General features: G+C 39.2%; 1 protein-coding gene across 1 annotated transcript; it reads left to right on the forward strand.

The window, feature by feature from the left end:
- Positions 1-1,588: 1,588 nt before the first annotated feature.
- cd151l (CD151 antigen, like) lies at positions 1,589-20,003 on the forward strand. Its single transcript, XM_026378912.1, has 9 exons — positions 1,589-1,808; positions 4,768-4,852; positions 8,407-8,598; positions 14,391-14,465; positions 17,093-17,197; positions 18,185-18,343; positions 18,504-18,590; positions 18,717-18,799; positions 19,118-20,003. The coding sequence occupies exons 2-8, from the start codon at positions 4,769-4,771 to the stop codon at positions 18,774-18,776; spliced, it is 762 nt and encodes a 253-aa protein (XP_026234697.1). The 5' UTR covers positions 1,589-1,808; position 4,768; the 3' UTR covers positions 18,777-18,799; positions 19,118-20,003.
- Positions 20,004-20,652: the final 649 nt, after the last annotated feature.

Here is a 20,652-nt window from a genome sequence, read left to right on the forward strand (position 1 = left end):
GAAACATCTTCAAGTTCAATGTTTTCCAGTGTAAGGGATACACATATGCACAGCTTTTTTAAATACAGTTTATCAATAATATGTTAGGTGTGTACCTTTTTGGACAAGAATAGTGCAATTCAAAAAGCCTTTGTTGTTGTCTGTAGTTACTTACTACTACAGCATTTAATCTTCTTAGGAAGCCAGATTGTTGCTTTACACAGAAATCGCACTATTTATTCTCTCTTTTACTATTTGAAAATATCAAATACTACTGTTGAACTGATGACAGAACACAGCAGTGCGTGTACCTGTAAATGAAGATTGATTTCAGAGGCTGAAGAAGGATGTTATCTCTCCAAAATGACGCATGTGGCCACAAACACTTGAGTGCACAGCATGGGACTGACAGCTTGTGGCTGCCCTAGTAACATGATTTTATCCCTCAGTATCTCTAATAGAGGGGCACAAGAGTTTTGTCGTGGCATGCAGAGAACTGAGATTTTTTTTTTTTTACATACATCTTATTGACAGCACACTAGTCGTAGGAGCTAAGACAGGATGCTGGACATGTTAAAGTGATGTGGCAAGCTACAGATTGGCAGATTGTGATGTAAATGTAGTGTTAGAGATTGAAACATACGAGTGTATGACCAATAGTTTGGAGCATGACAAAATAAAACAGTTAAAAAAATCGATTTCTTTCGCTACTTTGTCCAACAATTTAGCTTCCACTTGGGCTGACATTTACATCTTACACCTGTAGCTGCAACCGAGGACATAATGATGGGTAATCTGTAATAGCAGATGATGTCTGTGTCTTTTTCTTTGTCTTTTTTCAGTCACATTTCCATTTATGTTTACGGCAATGCTCCCATGAAGGATTCGAGCCAGAAGAAAACCACTGTCATCTAGTGGTGTGTGTGTATTATTACATATACACACACGACTATCTTGTATCACTAACCTTCACCTACCTACGCAGGGAAGTACAGTCAGGTTCTTAAGTGTTTGGACAGTGACACTGTATGCCACTACAATGGATTTGAAACAAAGCAATCAAGGTGTGCTTCATGTGTAGACTGTCAGCTTTTTAAACTATTTTCATAACTATCTCCATATTTTAGAGGTTTAAAACTAATTGGAGATTAGATAGATGGGGAGAAAAATGATTTTAACACAGTTTCAAGGCTGAAATACAAGAAGTTAAACCCTGAACTAACAAGATAGAATAACATGGAAACACTGAATAAAGATGACTATAATATACTATAATACATCTGCCATGGCACAAGGAATTTGTGTTAATATTTATAGCTTAAATGTTGCAAAACAAAGAGATGCAAAATGACCAGAAAATGAATGAAACACGCAAAATGACCTAAAGACACATAAGAACTGATCAAAAGGGATGAAAAAGGAGGATGTTGCAGCTTTACTGGAACAGGAGGCAGGAGGCAGGAGGCAGGAGGCCCTCTACTGTAATGGTCAGTGGCCATTCTGCCTGTAGATCAGTAGTTAGTGTTTTTATTAAAGCATTAGAAACACGTTTGCTGCTCTGTGTCTGGTTGCATCACACACTGGAGGAATATCATCGCCCCGGGACAGAAAAAACCCCACAGGAACATGTAAGGTGGCTCAGGGAGGAGTCCTCCGCAGCTCCAGCCCCGTCTCCCTCAGCGCTTGCATTTGATCCTCTGCTGCTTCACTCGACTGTCTCCGAGGTCTCCAGCCGAGCAAAGTGGACTTAAAACCAGCCCGTATCTAGGATTATATTTTACTGTTAGACATTAATCTGTTTCTGTCCTCGGAAACCTACGAAGCGCCAGGTGAGTTGAAGCAGGAAGCGGCTCTGGAAGCAGCGCTGTTAGCTCGCACTGCGCCGTCGCTTTGGCCAGACGAGGCTGCTTTGTCGTCTTTTTTCTTAAAGCCGAAACATTTCTAAGGTTTCTGTGGACACATCATTGCAACAGACGTTATCGCCGAGTTGATGTGGGGTTAAAAGAGTGGGGTTTGTTTTTAAAATAGGTCGTTTTCCTAACGATGGACCGCTAAATCTGCGGTAGACACAACTTTAGCGTTAGCTAACCGCGATTTCCTGTAATGTTGGTTAAAATCATGAGGACTGTGATTTTTAGTTGGGTGTTTAATCCCAGAAGTGAAAACCTAAAGTTATAATTCTGCTGATGCTAACCTGTAATGAAAACAAACAAAACAAACGAGGTTTCTCATCGTTGTGCTGCGTGTTGTTCCGGCTGTGGTTTGTAATGGAAAAGCTCTGATGGCCTGAGATTGAAGTCGATGCTAACAGTAAGTTTAGGAAGTAGCTTTTAACTTGATTTAGTTTATTTAGCTTTTTAAATAATACAGCAGCAGCAGCCACACTTTCTACTCTTAAAAACAACATGCAGCCTGCTGTACCCTGATTTAGGATGTGGATGTTTTTATAATAAGTCAGGCTGCTTCTGAAGCTGTATTTCAGTCAGCACACATCACATCATTTGTCAGATATTTATCTACTCTTTTAGTTGATACTTGCTGAACTGCTGAGGTCAAATAAACCATCTGACCTCAGCTCACCCCACTGATCTGTGAACTTCATTAATAACTATTTGACTGTATGACTGATCAGTCTGCCAAGCTCTGTACTGTCTGCCTTATTTGTGTAACTCAGATATTAAAACATTAGAAACAGTCCTTAATGTAATTTATCATTATTAAAATACCACCAAGATCTTTAATGTATTTAATGATGAGATGCAGTAGCAGGTACATGCCTCCTTATCATCAACCTGTAGTTTCTAAATCAGTTTGTTCCTCTTCCACTTTTCTTTAAATCTCATTTATAGTTTCTCTTTCCTCTCTCCTACTGATAAACTGATGATATGTAATGTAACGTAAGGTGTACTCAAGTGCTGGATCATATGATGGCTGTATTGCTTTAGGTTTTGTACTATTAGTGAGACTAAACAATCTGAAGATGTCACATTGTGATTTACATTTCACTATTAGATATTTTCTTACAACTAACGATTAATGGAGGAAATAATTGCCAGATAGACATTTTACATAGTAACTAGCTCAGCAGCCCGGCTGCTATGTTTCTGGTGGATTTTCAGTGTTTCAGTAAGAATATGATGAAGAAACAGTTTGATTTGTCAGGACTTGGTCATCCACTTAGTTTGTCATACACAATCAAAGACTGTGTTCAGACTAGTAGCATAAATGCGGCACCCTCACGTCAGATGAGATCTAAAAACCAAGAGGAGGAGCTGTCAGTTAAGACTTGTTTGAGTTTAATTAACTAGAGCACTCTAAGTGGGTTCTCCATAACAGATGGTCAGCAGACTGAGCGCTCATACTCGCTCATTCATGCAGTGAGTTGACAGTGGTGTATGTGGGGAGGGAGGGGGGACCAGACTGGAGAGACAGGGGGGGAAGAGGAGTTTGTTAAGATGCAGTCAGAGGAGGGCAAGTCTGGGCTTGACACTCGGCAAGTGAGCCAAGAAATTTGAGGGGTTGAGGAAAAAAAAAAGGATGTAAGCCTCCGCCAACCGAGATTACCCAAAGACAGCAAGAAGAAACGTACTGTTGGGACTGGATCTGTGGATCTGTAAAACCCTTTACTCACGCTTGACATTGTTGTGGAGAACATAAATTTTCATACAGTGTCACTTACTGCGGTTTATGTGTAGAGATAGTCGGGGTAATTAATGTGCTGTTAAAAAAATAATAAAAAAAGAGATGATTTTGTTTCCCGCAGCGTTGGATGTTGGTACCAGGGAAGGGGGTGGTTCTAAATTCCAGCCTTTGGCTGACTCTCAGCTCCCACTCAGTGCTTAGTCATGGATCTCTCTGCATACACATGTAATAACTCAGCTCGCTCATTATGCCTACACTGCTGATCTAATGCTTACTCCCCCGCGGTCTGCATTGGCCCTGTAACATCTCATTTGTTAAAAGCATCGCACAGTACCAGCAAGGCTAGTTTTTATATGGTGCCCTCATTCTGTGTCCTTCAAACCATCTTCTTGCCTGGCATTTATTTAGCCTAACTTAGTTCTTATGGTGGACAGGGAGTCATTACCTTTACAGCTGTGTAAATGAGTCTGTTACTAGTAATCTTGCATTTTGGTATAAGATATTTTTCTAGCCCAAAATGCTAATATTTCATTTGGTTTAACTTTCTTAAATATGAGTGTTATAATTGATAAAAAAACAACAACAACAAAAAAAACTGTTAGTAACAGCCTCAATTCAATTTGTTATTCTTGACTTCATTTCTACTAGAGTAGAAACTAGAACATTACATGTTCAGCTGTAGTCTTTAGTCAATGAATGAAAAACATACAATAGAGTTGGTTTGTATCGTTTATCACTAAACTTTAAATATTAAATTGTGGTTATCATATTAGCACTAGTATCAAACATATTGTACACCTAACACAAGCTCTAAGGTGATGCTGTATAAAGTTTCCAGTCATCTAAAAAATCATGTTTGTCACTTAACAACACATCTCTTTGTGAAAAGCTTTTTTTGTTTGTTTGTTTGTTTGTTTTTTAAGATCATTTTATTACTTTTTTTGCCTTCAGATTCTATTGAAGAGGTTGATAGGAAACATGCTAAAAGAGAAGAGGTATAACTTGGTCCCCAGCTGGATTTGATACGGGACACTGCAGCTATGTGGCACGGGCTGTAACTGTTCAGCTACAAGCATGCTAAGAATTTTATTTTTGATCACAATATTGATATAAGTGATCTAAAATCAACTGTTTTCTTTTTTTCAGCATGGGGGCCTCTGATGAGAAAAAGGAAACATGTGGAACCGTCTGCCTGAAATATCTCCTGTTTACCTTCAACTTTCTCTTTTGGGTAAGTTTCCATTCAGGCAGAGTTGAGCCTGCATGAAGTGATTATGTTGGCTTAAACAGCTTCCTTAAAAAAAGGAAGAGAGGAGTAGACGTGCAGATGTTATTAATTAATTCAGTCACTGAACAAAGACTTCACACTGTCTCATACCTGCATGTCTGTGTTGAAGTGAGTGTGGATGACTTGGCAGTGTTGGCAGTGGTTCTGATGGGTGCCAAGTCTACTTTTTAAAATCCAATCAAAACAAATTGATCTAACTTAGGTGTTAAAAGCACAGAGCTCTTGATCGTTATCAAAGCCCAAATTGTGATATTGATTAAACTAGAAGCAATTCTGAAATGCATCTAATCCAATTCCTGATAAAAAACAAGGAGGTGAGGAGGGGCGCTTTAAAGCTTTAAAATCCGGTGTATTCTTTGTACATAAGGGAAATAATACACACACACACACACACACACACACACACACAGTCTTTCACTGTATTGACATCAATAATTATAACAGAGTTACTGAGATAATGCTGTTTGAGCTGCATAACAAAGGCTTTTTATTCATCCCACAGATAGATGCCTGCTGCTATTCCAGTTTGTAGAATCAAAGCCAAGTTGCATATTTTTACAGAAGGACACAGAAGAAGCATTCAGTGCCGAATTTCCCAAAACTTTGCAATGTCAAGAATGTGGTGTTCTAGGAGGAAAACACTACAGACAACCTTCACTATTTTGACATGCTATGTGAAATTAAGTCAAACATCAGTATGGCACACTTACTATCAGCAAACAAAGGTTGTCAGTCTCACTCTCACTCTTTCCCCAGCGTCAGATCTCACTTACGGCTCTGCCCATATGTGGTAATCATCTGTCTGCCAAAGAATCAGGTCTTTCTCAAACTGGCAGACAAACAGCACTGGGCCTTTCAGTGCCAGATAACAGAGTGATGTGGCTATTTCAGGAGTAAATCAAATCTTTAGATCTTATCTCGTAGTTATTTCCATAATGTCTATGTCTATGTTAGGAATGCTTTGTCTTCAGGTCATTGGATACTTGGTAAAACCTTGGTAATATCAGTAGTACTGGTGATGTATTAAAAGGAACAAGGATTTGTTGAGCCATGTTGACTTTATGTTCAGCCTTGAAGTTAAACTTGTGTTACTTTGAAGTGTTATCATTTGAAGCACTGTACGTCATGTTCTTGTGGTTTTAGACCTCCAGAACACGATCTGATTCAAGCACTGACTGCTGCACTCTCGATACTTCAAATATACGTCTGCTGTGTGTCTGTAAACAAACCCTGTAACCTTGAAGTTTAGTGGGGGCAAGATTGAGTGAAAGTTTAATTGCCTTGCTATTCAAACAAAGCTTTTATTGTAGCAGCAATCACTTGAAGATTAGAATAAAGAAAGGACAAGAAATACACCTGTAGGTGTCATGAAAAGGCACATTCACTGACACAGTCAATTCAGGATCCTTTAGTTGTTACCACTTGTTGCCACTGGGGGTTGCCAAAGTTTGAATTTCTCTAGTGCAGCTTTCGTTTGCTATTGGACAGGATTCACTCGTTCCTGTGGCTCATTGCATTTTAACAGCAGGTACAGCTACAACAAGCGTCATGTTCGCCTCATGGAGTTTTTGGTGCACAGCCTGAACCAACATTGAGCTGCTCGGTTCTGTGGTTGTCCAGGCCCAGGATCCTTTTGTGGGTGGCAAGATTAGTTAGCTGTGGGATTCTTTAATAAAAGAAAACTATTGTATTATTTCACATTTTAAAAATCTATAAACAGGCGTCATGCTAAAGGGTAAATAGTCTACTGAAAACCTTTTTAATGGGAAACAAATGTTCAGATTATATGTTAATCTCTTGCTGCTATTGACGGAGTCTCTTATTAGGTATTGAATTAACCCTTTCAGTGTCAGGCAAGAGACTGGGCTTTTTCCTTACCTCCAGTTGCTTGCCTTTGTTTCTCCTTAGCTTTTAATATGTATACATTGCTCATTTTAATTTTTAATAAAACTGATCTAAGCTTACAACAGGCTTATAACTAGGGAATCACATATTAATGCAGTACTACAGCAAAAATGTCCTCAAAATAACTTTAACAAACTGTGTCAATACTTTGATTTACTGCCCAGGATGTGAATAATTCACTAAAACATTTTAGCCGTTAGAGAAGGTGAAATAAAACAAAAATGATGCTCAAATGTTACTTGGATCAATATAAAAATACTACTTACACCCAAATATAGAAATGTATGATTGTATTCATGGGGACCAGGGCTGTTGATGTGCTCTAGTCAGTCGAAACAAATCTAAAGAGGGGTCTGGACACTGGGACTGAGAATCATTTATTATTTTTTATAGATCTGCAGTCTCCTGACCTCTAAAATTAAGTTATTGTGTGGAGTTACTTTAGGTTGTGCTCTAAACTAATTAATTGTATTAATTGTAATGTAAATGAGAATAAAGTGAATAAAAATAAAACACTTAACATGTATTATACTGTAATGTAGCTAATTACTGCTTCTAAAAGCACTGTGGCAGCGCTTTTCAATACTTGTAGTGGTAAAGAGTGTAGATTTAAATGTTTCTCAACACTGTTATTCTGTGTGTTCTCCTGACACACTGTTTCTGGGTGTGGTTCAGTCTGACTCAGTGTCTAGCTTCAGTCATCTCTTGCCTTCTAAATTAAATCTAAATTAGGCAGGTGGTTTTATTGACGACTTTGGCATTATGACAGGTGTCTGTTGCACTGCTGCACCATCTGCTGACCTGCCATTGAAATATATTTAATTTTCATCATATTCTCTTTAACTGTTTGCGTAGTTAATGCTGAACAGGTTGGACTATGACAGTAGCTTATATCTGGCACTGAAGCATTGGTCATTAAACTGGTTTATGACTGCTTTTAGTCTGTCATTTGATGTTTTATAATCATTCAAACTTTACATACGGTTGCTCTGTAATGTCCTACATCATAAAATCTTGAGATTTTTGAAAATTACAATTTACCAAATTCGAAAAAAATGCAGGGCTGCAACTTACATTTATTTAATCTATTAATGATTCTGTCAATTATTTTGTTAATTATTGCCTTGAATATACAAAGGTCATTAGTGATTAGTCATGTCTTTTTGCTTCTTTTAAAATAAATGTACAGTTTATTGTTGTATATGATGAAGAAAAGCAGCAGAAACTAACAATGAACTAAATATCTCTTGATATACTATTGATTAATTGACTAGCTTTAGTTTATATTGTTATCTTGTGTCAGTGCTGGGTTGCTGATCTCAGCAGCTTGTTATTTTTCTGCATTAACTGATTCCAGATCAAGTTGTCTTGTGTGGCAGCAGTGGGTCGTTTTATCAGTTCATATTCAATCATTATGCATTGGTTTTAGGTTCCTTCTTTGTCACTTTGAAGCTGACTTGGGTGATAAATAATTTAAAACCCTTTTGTCACTCTCGGTCTCCTCTCTGTGCCGTTTTGGGGACCTGAATTTTGGCTCCTCTGGTTCGGGTTGCTCTCTGGCAGAGATACATTACCTTATGCTCTTCTCCCAGTTGGCAGGGGGCGTTGTAATGGCGGTAGGTGTTTGGACCTTGGTTGAGAAGAGCGACTACATCAGCCTCCTCCCCTCCAAGACCTACGCTGTCTCTGCCTACATACTGGTCCTGGCTGGAGCCATCGTCATGGTAACAGGCGTGCTGGGCTGCTGCGCCACCTTCAAGGAGCAAAGGAGGCTACTGCGAATGGTAAGAGATCAAGTCGGGAGGAGAGATAACAGAGGCTGCACACTAAAATATTAACGTGTGTGAAACAGAAGTCGTTTGAGCTTCTCAGCTTAAATGTGTTACACTCACTGAGTTGGTGTTCAACATGTTATCAAACATGTTTTGTTTTCATAATTTTCAAGGAGGGAAAATTATGCAAAACTGATTTTCAGAAAGAAATTAGAAAATTACATTTTTTTTATTTACTAAAGTAAAATCCTTGATTTGTCAATTTACTTTTACATTGACAATTTTCAGTGTTTTCACTGACCAACATAATTATATTTTGTAAATATAAGTTAATCTACGATTTGATGCCTGCAACACACAAGTTTGGAGAGAGGCGTGTTCACCACTGTGTCCTTTTAATTGGACTTTCAACCTTTTGGGAACAAAGGGCACAAATTGTCGCACTTTTGACAGTGGAATATTTGTCCATTGTTGCTGATACATGATCTCAGCTACACAAAAGTCCATGTTCCACCGTCTGAAACCATCATTTTCCTCTTCATAGTGTACCATACACTGCACACAGGTCAGTCAAGCACACACACTCTGTTTACGAAGCCATGCTGTAGCACGCGGAGTGGTAAACCTTCCCCTTCCACTCTTTTTTTTAGCATGCTGCAGGCCTCACGTTTGTTAATAACTACATCAACCAAAGATCACCTGTTGTTGCCTGAGAAGGCAGAAATATTGCAGGTTATAGTGGCAGCTGCTAAATTAGTTAACGTTAATATTAATGAAACAATCCTAATTAATTCTCACATTCTGTAGCTACTAAAAATAAGAGGAGCGGCAGAAGACGTGAAAAATGGGTTTTAAATGTGATTGATATTGATTGTTCTGACACAATATAGTAGCAGCTGTAGTATACTGACCCTGGGACATTGGCGTGCAAAACATGTGCTCAGACCTAATTAGGAATCAGGCTTGATTTCATATAGACAAAACTTTATATGTTTGTGTTTGCCCATATTGGTATTTGGCACCTGCTGTCCACAGACAAAGCACATGAATTTGCCAACAGAGACACCTGCATGGCACTGAACACAGTCCAAAATGCACACATACACTGTACTATACACACGCTCATACAGCTGCACAACTGTTGGAGGCAACCAACTGTGGATGCAGCCCAAATGCTTGCGCTTTAAAGGTTTTGCCAGGAAATGCATCATCTTTAGCATTCTCCACTTTTCACCACAGACAAACAATAATTTGGCAAAACCAGGTATTTTCAGGCTGAAGCAATTACGGGAATATAGCCAGTTTCCACTAAGTGTATTTATATTTCCATTGATTTTTTTGCATCTCAAACAAAGATATGATATGATTTATTATTTATATATGTATTTTATATATTGTGCCTCACATTTTTCTCTTGCTCATATGTTTTGTTATCCTAAAAACACAGTAAAAATATGTTTTCTCAGCCACTCTATAATTGTCATGACTGAAATGTCTAAAGATTATGTGTATACTGTATCTACGGTATACTAACATTATGGGTGGTGTCTTTTTCAAGAAACCTATACTAATTGAGAATACTGTAAATATGGCATATGCAAACAAAAAACTATATTTAGGGTTGGATATAATATATACAGTATATATGTATTTTTTAGGGAAGTGCCTGTTGCTTTTGTCCACATTGAATTTTGATAAAAGATGCGAGTGTTGACTGCAGACGCTCAAGGCAGCCAGAGTGAGGTTTTGTTTACGCTTTAAAAGAAAATGGAAAAGTCTATAGATCTGTAAGCAATAAATGAAGTTCCCTCTATGTCTGAATAATTTGATTTATAACTCAGCACTTGTGTGTAAATTGGGATGTGTGCACCATCTCTTATCCTTTGTGTGTTGTGTCGTATTGAAACGCTCGGTGCATCCTGAAGAGCTGAGATTAGAGCCATGAATCACAGTGAAGGAATGAACTTGTCGCAAGGAGAGATGCTATCGAGATTGTTAAAGAGGCCGAACATAAGGGCGGAAGGGTGGGGGGAGACAGGTGGATTAATTGTTTTCCTGTATGTGGTGAGTGCTTGGTACCTGCTGAGAGAACACAGGAGCAGCAGTGATTGGCGACATTGTCCTATTACCTAAAGGTCACAAGTTCTAACCTGCAAAAATAGCTGATCCAGCCAGAGCATCTTCAGGAGACTCTGCAGCTGCGGTCTTCAATAAACTAGTTGCAATTGCCTTTTGATTAAAAGAACAGCCAAATCAGACTTTCTGTCAGCCTGTTAGTGATGTTTGTGCGGTACAAAGTATGAGAAAGGTCAGTAAGACAAAGAAGAAGAAGAGGAAAACTCTCCCATGGGAACATGGGTGTGGTGCATGCCTGTACACAGCTGCATTGTTTTGTAGGAGAATAGCAACAGAACAGTGTAACAAGTCAGAAAGAGGAGCAAACTTTTCCCTCCCATGTGACAGAGCCAAATGGAAAGCAGTCATAACAGAGTCTGGATCCACATGTGGAGAAACTGATTTCATGCAGTCTCACTAGACATACTACGAGTCTGAGGCTGCCTTTCTCTTTAGTCCTCTCTGTTTATGATGATTATCTGTTGGCCTTTCTTCTCTGTCTCTCCCGTAGTTAAATTTAATACTATTATTACCACTATGTTTCTTAATGAATCGACTGATCATTTACGTCATAAAAATTGTGAATTCATCTCTGATAGGTACCCTAAGCCCCAGTGACGTCTGCAGTCATCAACCAACAGTCTAAAACTCAAAACAATATGCACTTAATGAGTACTAATAGTTTTAAAACAACAGTACTGAAATATATAGACAAAGACAGAGTTCAGTATTTCTAGACAGGTTATATACATATAATCACACTCCTATACACTATACATGACTATTGCTGATTGTTAGTTTTATTAATGATCAGGCTGTTGACATGTTTAAAACATAAAGACACATTCTGTAGTGCTTTCTCTCCACTTAGTATTTAACTCTATCTGTAGTTTCTCTTTCTCTCCATTGAATTCTCTTTATTTGAGGCAGCAGGTTGGCAGAGCTGCAAGTAGAAGCAAAGGTTAAAGAGAGAGAGAGCTTCATAGTTAATTTCTGTCAGGCTGCTCAGCTCGCAGTCGACCTGCTCTGAAGCGAGACGAGTTTTACGTGACTTAACGTGGATCATTGGTCATGAATGTCAAGCATCTGTATCAACTGGACGGCTGAGATTAGTCTTTTAGGCTTCATTAAGGAGATCCAGACGAAAAGTTCGGGCTACAGCGTTGTGTGGAAAGCATATTAAAACACACCATTGCTAATTTAATTTCACTTCTGGATGGCTGTTGGATAACACAAATATGAGTTGAGAATGTTTTTAGTTTGCTTTGTAAAGAACAGTGTGATGGGTGTAACTGTTATTATAAAGGTGGTCTGGGCTATATGGTCTACAGTGTTGTTTTAAAATCGGTGCACACCTTTTCTTTCTGCGTTTGTGTTTTTGTTTTTAATGCATGGTGCATCTTGACGAGTTGAGATTAAAGCCATGAATCACGCAGGAGGAATGAACTCTTCACGAGGGAGGGGGGGGATCGCAAGAGATTGCCGTGGAGAACATGATGGAAGTCCGTGTTTGTGTTTTTGCTATTCTGACTTTATGTCCACCCAAGAAGACGTTTTATTTATCAAAGTTATACATCTCAAACTGTCCATAAAACTTTAGCTGACATCTCTCAGGTTTATTCTGCATCTTATTTATTTCTTTAAATGTTGGAATTAGTCAGTTGTGTGCGGTGTTTCCCACCTGTGAACACATATCATTCCTTTTTAGCGACAGCTTGATCAGTAAAGACAATTTTCTATATTTTCAGAGGTGTAATCAAACTCTTTTTTTATTTCATATCATATCTGGGACACGATCTGATCTATTAATGTGCATTGAAGCTGCTGTCAAATCAGATTTTATCTGTTTTTTTTTCAGGGTCTCACCTAAACCTGAAACTGTAAAGGACCATATAGCCGACAGGTAGCAAGTTGTGTTCCTTCAAAAACCATCACATATCAGATCTTTATCCACCTGATTAGACTCACCTTCAGTCTCACTCTGACCTCCTACTTGCTCAGTAATTGTAAAGGCAGCAGTACACTTCTAATGAAGTCTGAAATAGAAACACAGTGGGACACAGAGTGGCATACAAATGTGTGTATCCTCAATGCAGTTACATGTCGTTCTATTATGTATGCTTCATTCTGGCCGAGGTATACGATGATGAATGAGGAATATGAGTTGTTAAACATTTTCTACTTTAGTCTGGAAAACAGTGCAGCCAATCCAGAGCTTTAAAAAAAAAAAAAGGTTTTGTACATATGAACCTGCTGAGAGTCATTCTGGCAGTAATTACCCTGTGCCTTTTAGTCACCCTGGAGAAGAATGGCAGCTCAGAGGCAAAATGAAATGTGTCTATAAGAGTGCGCCGAAGATCATGAGGAGTCCTCTAGAGTCCTCTGCAGTCAGTAAATCCGCCACCTCAGTCTCCACAGCCAACAACAGATTAGCTCACACACCCTGTACACATCGCTGTCCATGTGGGATCAGTCTGCAAGAGATGTATGTGTGTTTGTGGAACATCCAATAGGCCTGAGGGTTGGGTTATACTCTTATCACAGCTACAGTAGGTCACAACACATTTACTGTATGTGACCATAGAGGGAATCAAAAGTGCTCTATCCACACATACTGCACCTGTACCAGTGTGGAAAGAGTGTGTTGTCAGTGGAAGCAGTATTACAGGTTAATTGTTTAATTACTTTTTCCTGCATTTGCCTGTCTTTATCATTTGCCATGCTTTTCTCAAAACCCTCAATACAAGATCAAAATGCATTGTGAGTGTCCTCAGCATTCAGACCCAGAGTCACGCCGACATCTAATCAACCTAAGCCATCAAATCAAAGACCAGGTCCACTTTGTTGGGCTGATTTCTCTTCTGATAGTTGTAAGCCAGAGGAATGTAGGTCAAGCTTTTGCTCAGATGATATCTCTTCTTCTCTTTAGTTCTGAAAAACGTTATTAAAAGCAGACCTTTTCTCTAACTCCCATGGGCCTAGTCACGAATCAGATAAAGACGATAAACTCTGGACAGCAAACTTAACTGAAAGGTACGGAGTGGGAGAGTGCCATTGTGCAGTGACTTAAAGTTTCAGGCTTTAATAAAACAACTTGGAGCAGAAGAACTGAGAATGAATGGAAAACCACAGAGTTGTACCTTTAATGCAGATATGCATCTTGCGTCCACAATTTCTCAGTGATTATGGATTTATTTGTTTATTTATGTACTTATTGGTGTACATGTTTTTTTTCTCTTATATTCATTTTTTATTCTTGCTCTTAATTTTCATTACCTAATTTAATTATTGCCATTATTTCCTGTATGCCCAGTGACTAAACCAGTTGGTACAGTTGCTATTAAACAAATAACACATTTAAAGTTAATATAAGTTTATAACAAGTACTTTTGTGATAATGTGTCAAACGCAAGTTCACCAGATCAACGTAGAAATGTATTTCATTTGCACTTTACATCTTGGGAGAAGGTGGATTATAGATCAACAGGATTTTTGTACACACGTCCAAACCTGCAGGAATCTCGATTTTCTTATATTTCTAATATACCGCAGTAAAATATGAACACACCTTAGCCCCTGTATTGTTTCTGTTTTGTTCAAATGAGCTTTGAAGCCAGTGTTTACCCCAATGTGATGTTTAAAATGCTTCTACATCAGATTTTTAAGCCCGTTGTTCCTTGTGCCCACAGTACTTTGTCCTGCTGCTGTGTATCTTCCTGCTGGAGATCCTCGCTGGCATCCTGGCTTATATCTACTACCAGCAGGTAATCAGTCCCTGTCTTTGCAAAAACAGCACATTTTACATAGCATACTGGGAGTTTTATGTTAGTTATATGTATGGAATATGGGAAGACTAGATATAGATTCCACATGACAAAATGTCCTTTTACGGTTTTTGTACACTCATTAGTATTTTTGGATAAAAGTCTCTGCAGGATGACTAAATGTATTCAAGTTAGGATTTGTTTTAAGTAATAATAGAGTTTTGGCTGAATTACTACTGTCTTTTTTGACTGATTGTCTAGAGAAAAGAAAACTATCAGTTCTGTATTATGCAAGTTTATCATAATATAGAACTGATTACTGTGTGAAAAGCAGCTAAACAGCAGTCTACTAAGACATAACTAGAGTATGCATGGCAAATGTTGGTCTGTTAATTGTAGTATTTGGTCACATTGGTCAAAGATATTACAATAAAGACACATATATTTCAGTCCCCACGTGGTTTGTGCTGCACAGTAATTTTAAACACAACAAAACCAGTATCATAAATTGAGTTTGCAGGGAGGAAATATGAGACAGCCATGAAAAATTACTTGTGGTACATTTATTCCAAATGGGATGAAAAATGCCTCCAGTAAAACACATAACAAGGCTGAATGCTCTGTGTCACAGCAACATAAAACAATTTTGTTGTGAATATAAACTGAAATGCTCTCAAATACAGATTCAGACACATCTGTTCTTATTTCACCAACGTACCTGTGCACATTTCAGCTCCAACAGTGTGCTGTATACTGCCTGCACTGCAACCAGTTGTTGAAGTTTTTTTTTTTTTTCCTTTTGCAATATTAACATGACAGAATGCTCTACCAGCATCACTCCTGCCGCGACTAGTCTTAAAGCCTGGTGGCTTGTAGCTCAGCAACAGGACTTTTCTCAGTCTAGAGGGTGCACAGCTATCATTATAACTTCCTCATACATAATACACAAGTCATCTGAACAAGAGCAGTCACTCAGCTACACTGCTTTACCCTGTTTCCCAAAGCTCTGTCACCGTTTACTCACTTGAAAAGATTCCTGCTGAAATCTCTAACATCACTCTTCTCCTTCAGCATTTTAATTATGAGAACAGTACGTATGCTTTTGCTGTGGGCATCCCTCATGAAACCTGCATATAACTCATTCAGAAATGCACCTATTTGCATTTAACAAGCAAGACATCCTCTACCATCCACATTTTTATACAACCATCACAAAAAAAAACACATCTGTAACTCTATTGCAATCTAAACACTTAAACATGCATAGGTATCTTGTTATCTTGCATAAGTAACTGTAACTATCCTATCTTCATAGGATTTAAAAGGGTAAGTTAAAGCCAGGTGCTTCTAATCATCAACTCAAGTTCTAACATTCAACATACATTGAAAGACAGTTGCCAGTCTTTTCAGACAGTGTGGACATCTCAGCACGTTCACCCGAAGGTAACACCATGAAATGCACAGTAAGAAGAGGATAGAACAAGTGTCTTCTGTCTAAATGAGGCAAAAAAGCACAACTGAAATTCACAAGACAACGTCTGAACAAACCTCGAACCAGCGCAGGCCTCTGCAACAATGTCCTAGTCACAGATGTTGGAGTTGTTGCTTTGATACCCAGCATCACGTTTGGAGGAAACCAAAGGCAGCGTTGGTGTCAATGCCAGGTGGTGGAGACCTGATGATTTGAGCTTGTTGTGCAGCCTCAGGACCTGGGTGCCTTGCAGACATTTAGTTGACCATGAACTCTCTATACCAGAGTATTCTAGAGGCAAATGTGAGGCCATCTGTCCAGCAGCTAAAGCTCGGTCGAAATTGGGTCATGCTAAAGGACAATGATCTGAAGCACACCAGTAGATCTACACGAGAATGGCTGAAAAATAAAAGAATCAGTGTTTGGGAATGGGAGAAGTCCAGACATCAACCCAGTAGTTGGACACAGACCTGAGGCTGCGGCTGAATGTTGAGCCTGCAGACATCACCTGAATGGGAGGCTTGAACTCATGATTGTGTTTGTTTCATGCCTTTAGTGCCGTAATGCTGTTCAGTCCCACACCTGCAGTTTCTACTTACTGAGACATTTTAAATCTTGAATAGCTGTTTTCACTACACGATGGCAGTGTGTATAGCAACAGGTAAAAAAAAAAAACGAAACCCTCTCATCCGTCCTCTTTTCTCCTCCACCTCCTCTCCTTTCCCTCTTTGTCTTCACCTCTCGTCTCATCTCTCTCCATCCTCCCTTCCGCTCTTCATCATTTATTCCCTTGATATCTCCTTCACGCTTTGATTTACAGTGGTTTCCCAGCTGGCTTGTTGCCATAGAAACTGAACCCCCCAGTCCTCCCGCTCCTTCAGCGAGCGTTTTCTGTCACTGGTCTAGATAAGGGGAAAAAAAAAAAAACTAAACACAGACTTCCACAGACTTCATCCTCATCTGTTCCTCTGTTGTTAGAACAGCTGTCCATGCTGTGTGTCATCAAGAGAGCAGTTCAGTCCTGTATGCCATAAATTTCATCAGCCGCAAAATCAACAGTTCTAACATATTTACCAGTAACGGTCATGCTCTCCGGAGATTTCTGTGTTTCTATGTAATGAGCTGTAAGGACATATGTCTTTGTGTGTGTGAACAGTTGAACGAGGAGCTGAAGCAGAACCTGAAGCAGACCATGATCGAGAAATATCAAGAGAAGACACAAGAACACGTCACCGGGGCTGTGGATAAGCTGCAGCAGGAAGTAAGTGTCTGCATGGTGGAATAGAACTACCAGTGTTACAAGGTGGAGGTTAATTTTAGCACAATCTCCGAAATGACAACTGGTATTTATTTTAAGAGTGCTGTCACAGCCGCGATTCTTCCTTGACACAAACTGTGTTCTAAAAATTGATGAATTGATTAATCAGTGGATTCTGAAGTGATGGTTTTATTTATTTTTGCATCCACACCTTCATATTATGAGTGAACAAAGGTTCCTGTCATTAGTCACGTGGACTCTCGTGTGAGTTGCATATTCAACAGAGTGGTGCTAACCTATCATCCCATCAGATTAGAGATTTCAGTGATGGGGGTGACTCAAGACAAATCCAATTCCAGTCCTTCTGACTTAAGCTAAGCATGATGGACTGGTCTGCACTCTCTGATGTAATTCACAGTCTCTCTGTTTTTTGCTTATACCACTTGACAGCACATGAAGGAAAGAACACATCCACTGTAAGCTACTGCTGACACTTCCATCAGTTTATCTTTCATGCTCAGATTTTCAAGTATGAGAAGCCCTCCAGTTATCAGATGCTTATTTTAAAATGTATATTTGTATCATTTCCAATAACTTGATGCACTTATGGTCTTAAAGGAGTAGTTCAACATCGTTTGCTGACTATCATTCTTGCAGTGAGTTAGGCTAATGCCTGTCCACTAAACATTATTATGAATATGGAACAGTCAGCAGCTGTTTAGCTGTGTTGCTAGGCAATCAGCAGAGACCCCAGGACTCTCAAGCCAAGAGATGATCGTGCACTTTGCTTCTCACGGAGAGAGCCAGACTAGATTTTCTGTTTCCAGTCATAATGCTAAGCTAACTAGCCAGCTGTTGTACAGTAGCTTCATATTCACTGTACAGATGTAAGTGTGGTGTCAATCTTGTCTTTTCACTCTCATTATGTAAGCAAATCATTTATTGTAGTATTGGTGCTGTTGGTGTAATGCTGATTTTTTCCTCTGTCAGTTCAAATGCTGTGGGAGCAACAGTTCAGCCGACTGGAAGGAGAGCAAGTGGATCAAGTCAGGTGACTCAAAAGGCAGGGAGGTTCCTGACAGCTGCTGCAAGACTCCCACAGATCTCTGTGGGCGCAGGACGCACCCCTCCAACATCTACAAGGTGGAGGTGAGAGGAGGTCGAGTTTTCAGTACAGGTGGCTTTATCTGTGGTATCACATCTCAGTATGACGGGATTGAGAGCCATCCACCTAACATTTGTTTGCAGTGAGACAGCATCACTCCCACATGAACTGATGCAATACAAAGACACTTTGTTTTTCATTTAGGGTGGCTGCATAACTAAACTGGAGAAGTTCATCCTGGAACATCTGAAGATCATAGGGGCAGTGGGTGTTGGGATTGCCTGTGTACAGGTGAGCTCTCTTTTTCAACAACTTACCTGCACAGAAACTGCAACATAAGAGGTTAAATAACTGTATATTTATGGAAATTGCGGGTTTGCTAAATTGTGTTTTTCTTCCCCTGCATTCGATCACCAGATCGTAGGGATGGTGTTTACATGCTGCCTATATCGGAGTCTAAAGGCAGAGCCATACTAAGACACACAAAAGAAGAAAGCTGTGTGGGTAAAAGAGGAAACTTCATCACCGCATGCCACACTCAAATAGCCCATAGGTTCTTTTCTTTGCCTTGCACATATGGGAAGGAAAATTTGGCAAGGGAACAGACTGAACATCAGAGAATCTCATTTTGCTAAACAAAGGATGGAAAAACACTACACGGTTTCTTGAAGTAATTAGGCAACTCCCATTGTAGTCTGAGCTACATATTCAAGATCACAGCACTGTGAGAAGAAGCCTCTGATGACAATTTGAACACACAGTCTAAATTAATGACAAGCCTCCATGGGAGTAAAACAATGTAGTATTCTTCCTTTTAGATTCCCATAATGTGCGTTCATATATGTGGACCAGGTGCTACGCCCGCGAGTGGTGTACAGATCGGTGGAGTACAACTGGCACTGTGCAGAAAATGTTATTCCTGGTCGCAGCAGCAGCTTCCCTTTGCCAAGCAGTTTGTTTAACAAGGCAACCTCTGGGGCCCTCTTCTACTGCAACATTTTGTTTTCACATTAACTATCCAGTCATTGTGCATTTGAAATCTTTGTTCAATAGTGGCCTTTTCAAATTTTTTTGAACGACTACTTTTTTATATTTTTGGTATTTTATAAATGATTTTCTGTAACATTTGAGGCACTTCTTTATTCTTGCTTTGACATGACATGATGATATATCATCATAGAACATGTTAAGTTAAATGTTTGCGTACCATCATAACTGTGCCATTAAACATAGTAATACCAGCATTTTAACCCTGTAACTACTTTAAGTTGTAAAGTCTGTTAATGAAGTGATGCAATTGTTCTAATGGTACATACAAGCAGTGTGTGCCACAAATATTGCTCGTAAGAAAGTGCCTCATGTTTTTGATTATGCTGTCTTTTTTTTATACAAGGGATTTATCCACTGATGCCAAAGCTGTCAATCATAACTTTGTGTAAGGACCTACTGTATCTCTTCCAGCCTTATTCAACTATCTACTGATGCCTCTCTCTTTAGTTTAGTTTTCATAAATGAAGATTTAGACCATGAAATATACTTTATTATTGTATTTAACAGACAGTTAGTAGACAATGATTGTTTCTCACGGTTAGTAATGATCTTTTCCTGTGCGCCTCAAAGACAACCCTAAATTAATCTGCTGTATTTCTGTCTTTGTGATAATCCAGGAATTAGTTTAGTTTGAATAAACATTGATTAACAGTACACTTTGCTTCTGCTGTTTTGCTTTCTCAGCAAAAGTCAGCCATCAGCTAGCTACGCGAATGGTATAATAATTTTAATTCAGTGGGGCGGATAGTGATTTGTAAAAACATCAAAACCAACAAAATCTGTTAGTAACTTTATACAGACGTACTACACAAATACCAAGCAACTTAATCCTTTCACCTCACTGTTATCTGTTCATCCAAAAAGCTGCCAAAAAAGAAAAAAGGCATTATGTAAAGACAAACCCACGTGTCTGTAACCACTGGCCCTTACACAATTGGCACCGGCTTACAGGTGCATTAGTGTATTAAGCCAAAGTAACTTCCCTGTTACTGTACTGTGATGATGTCGATTTGGGATGGGAGCCATTTTCTCGACAGCTGTTGCTGGAGAGTATAACCTATACCTTGACAGCTATATTGCCTGTAATGAAAGGTTTTTTTTTTTTTTTCTGCTGGCCGTGTACTCACCAGCCTTCGTATTGATGAGAAGGACTGTGCATCCGTGTCATTGCTGCAAACAGCAGCAGTTGCAGTGAGCAAACACAGGGAGGCAGCACCCCTCAGGCTTTCACCATCACAACACCAAACTGATGAAAACAGCTGGTGAGTGTGTGCAAAACACCCACGGGCTATTGAGGATTACC

This window comes from Anabas testudineus, chromosome 3 (assembly GCF_900324465.2).
Source record: "Anabas testudineus chromosome 3, fAnaTes1.2, whole genome shotgun sequence".
Classification (NCBI taxonomy): Eukaryota; Metazoa; Chordata; class Actinopteri; order Anabantiformes; family Anabantidae; genus Anabas; species Anabas testudineus.

Coding starts and splice junctions, on each gene's coding strand:
- cd151l (XM_026378912.1), top strand. CDS start 4,769: ATGGGGGCCTCTGATGAGAAAAAGGAAACATGTGGAACCGTCTGCCTG. Junction 4,853..8,406: donor CCTTCAACTTTCTCTTTTGG/GTAAGTTTCCAT, acceptor CTCTTCTCCCAG/TTGGCAGGGGGCGTTGTAAT. Junction 18,344..18,503: donor CCAACATCTACAAGGTGGAG/GTGAGAGGAGGT, acceptor TTTTTCATTTAG/GGTGGCTGCATAACTAAACT.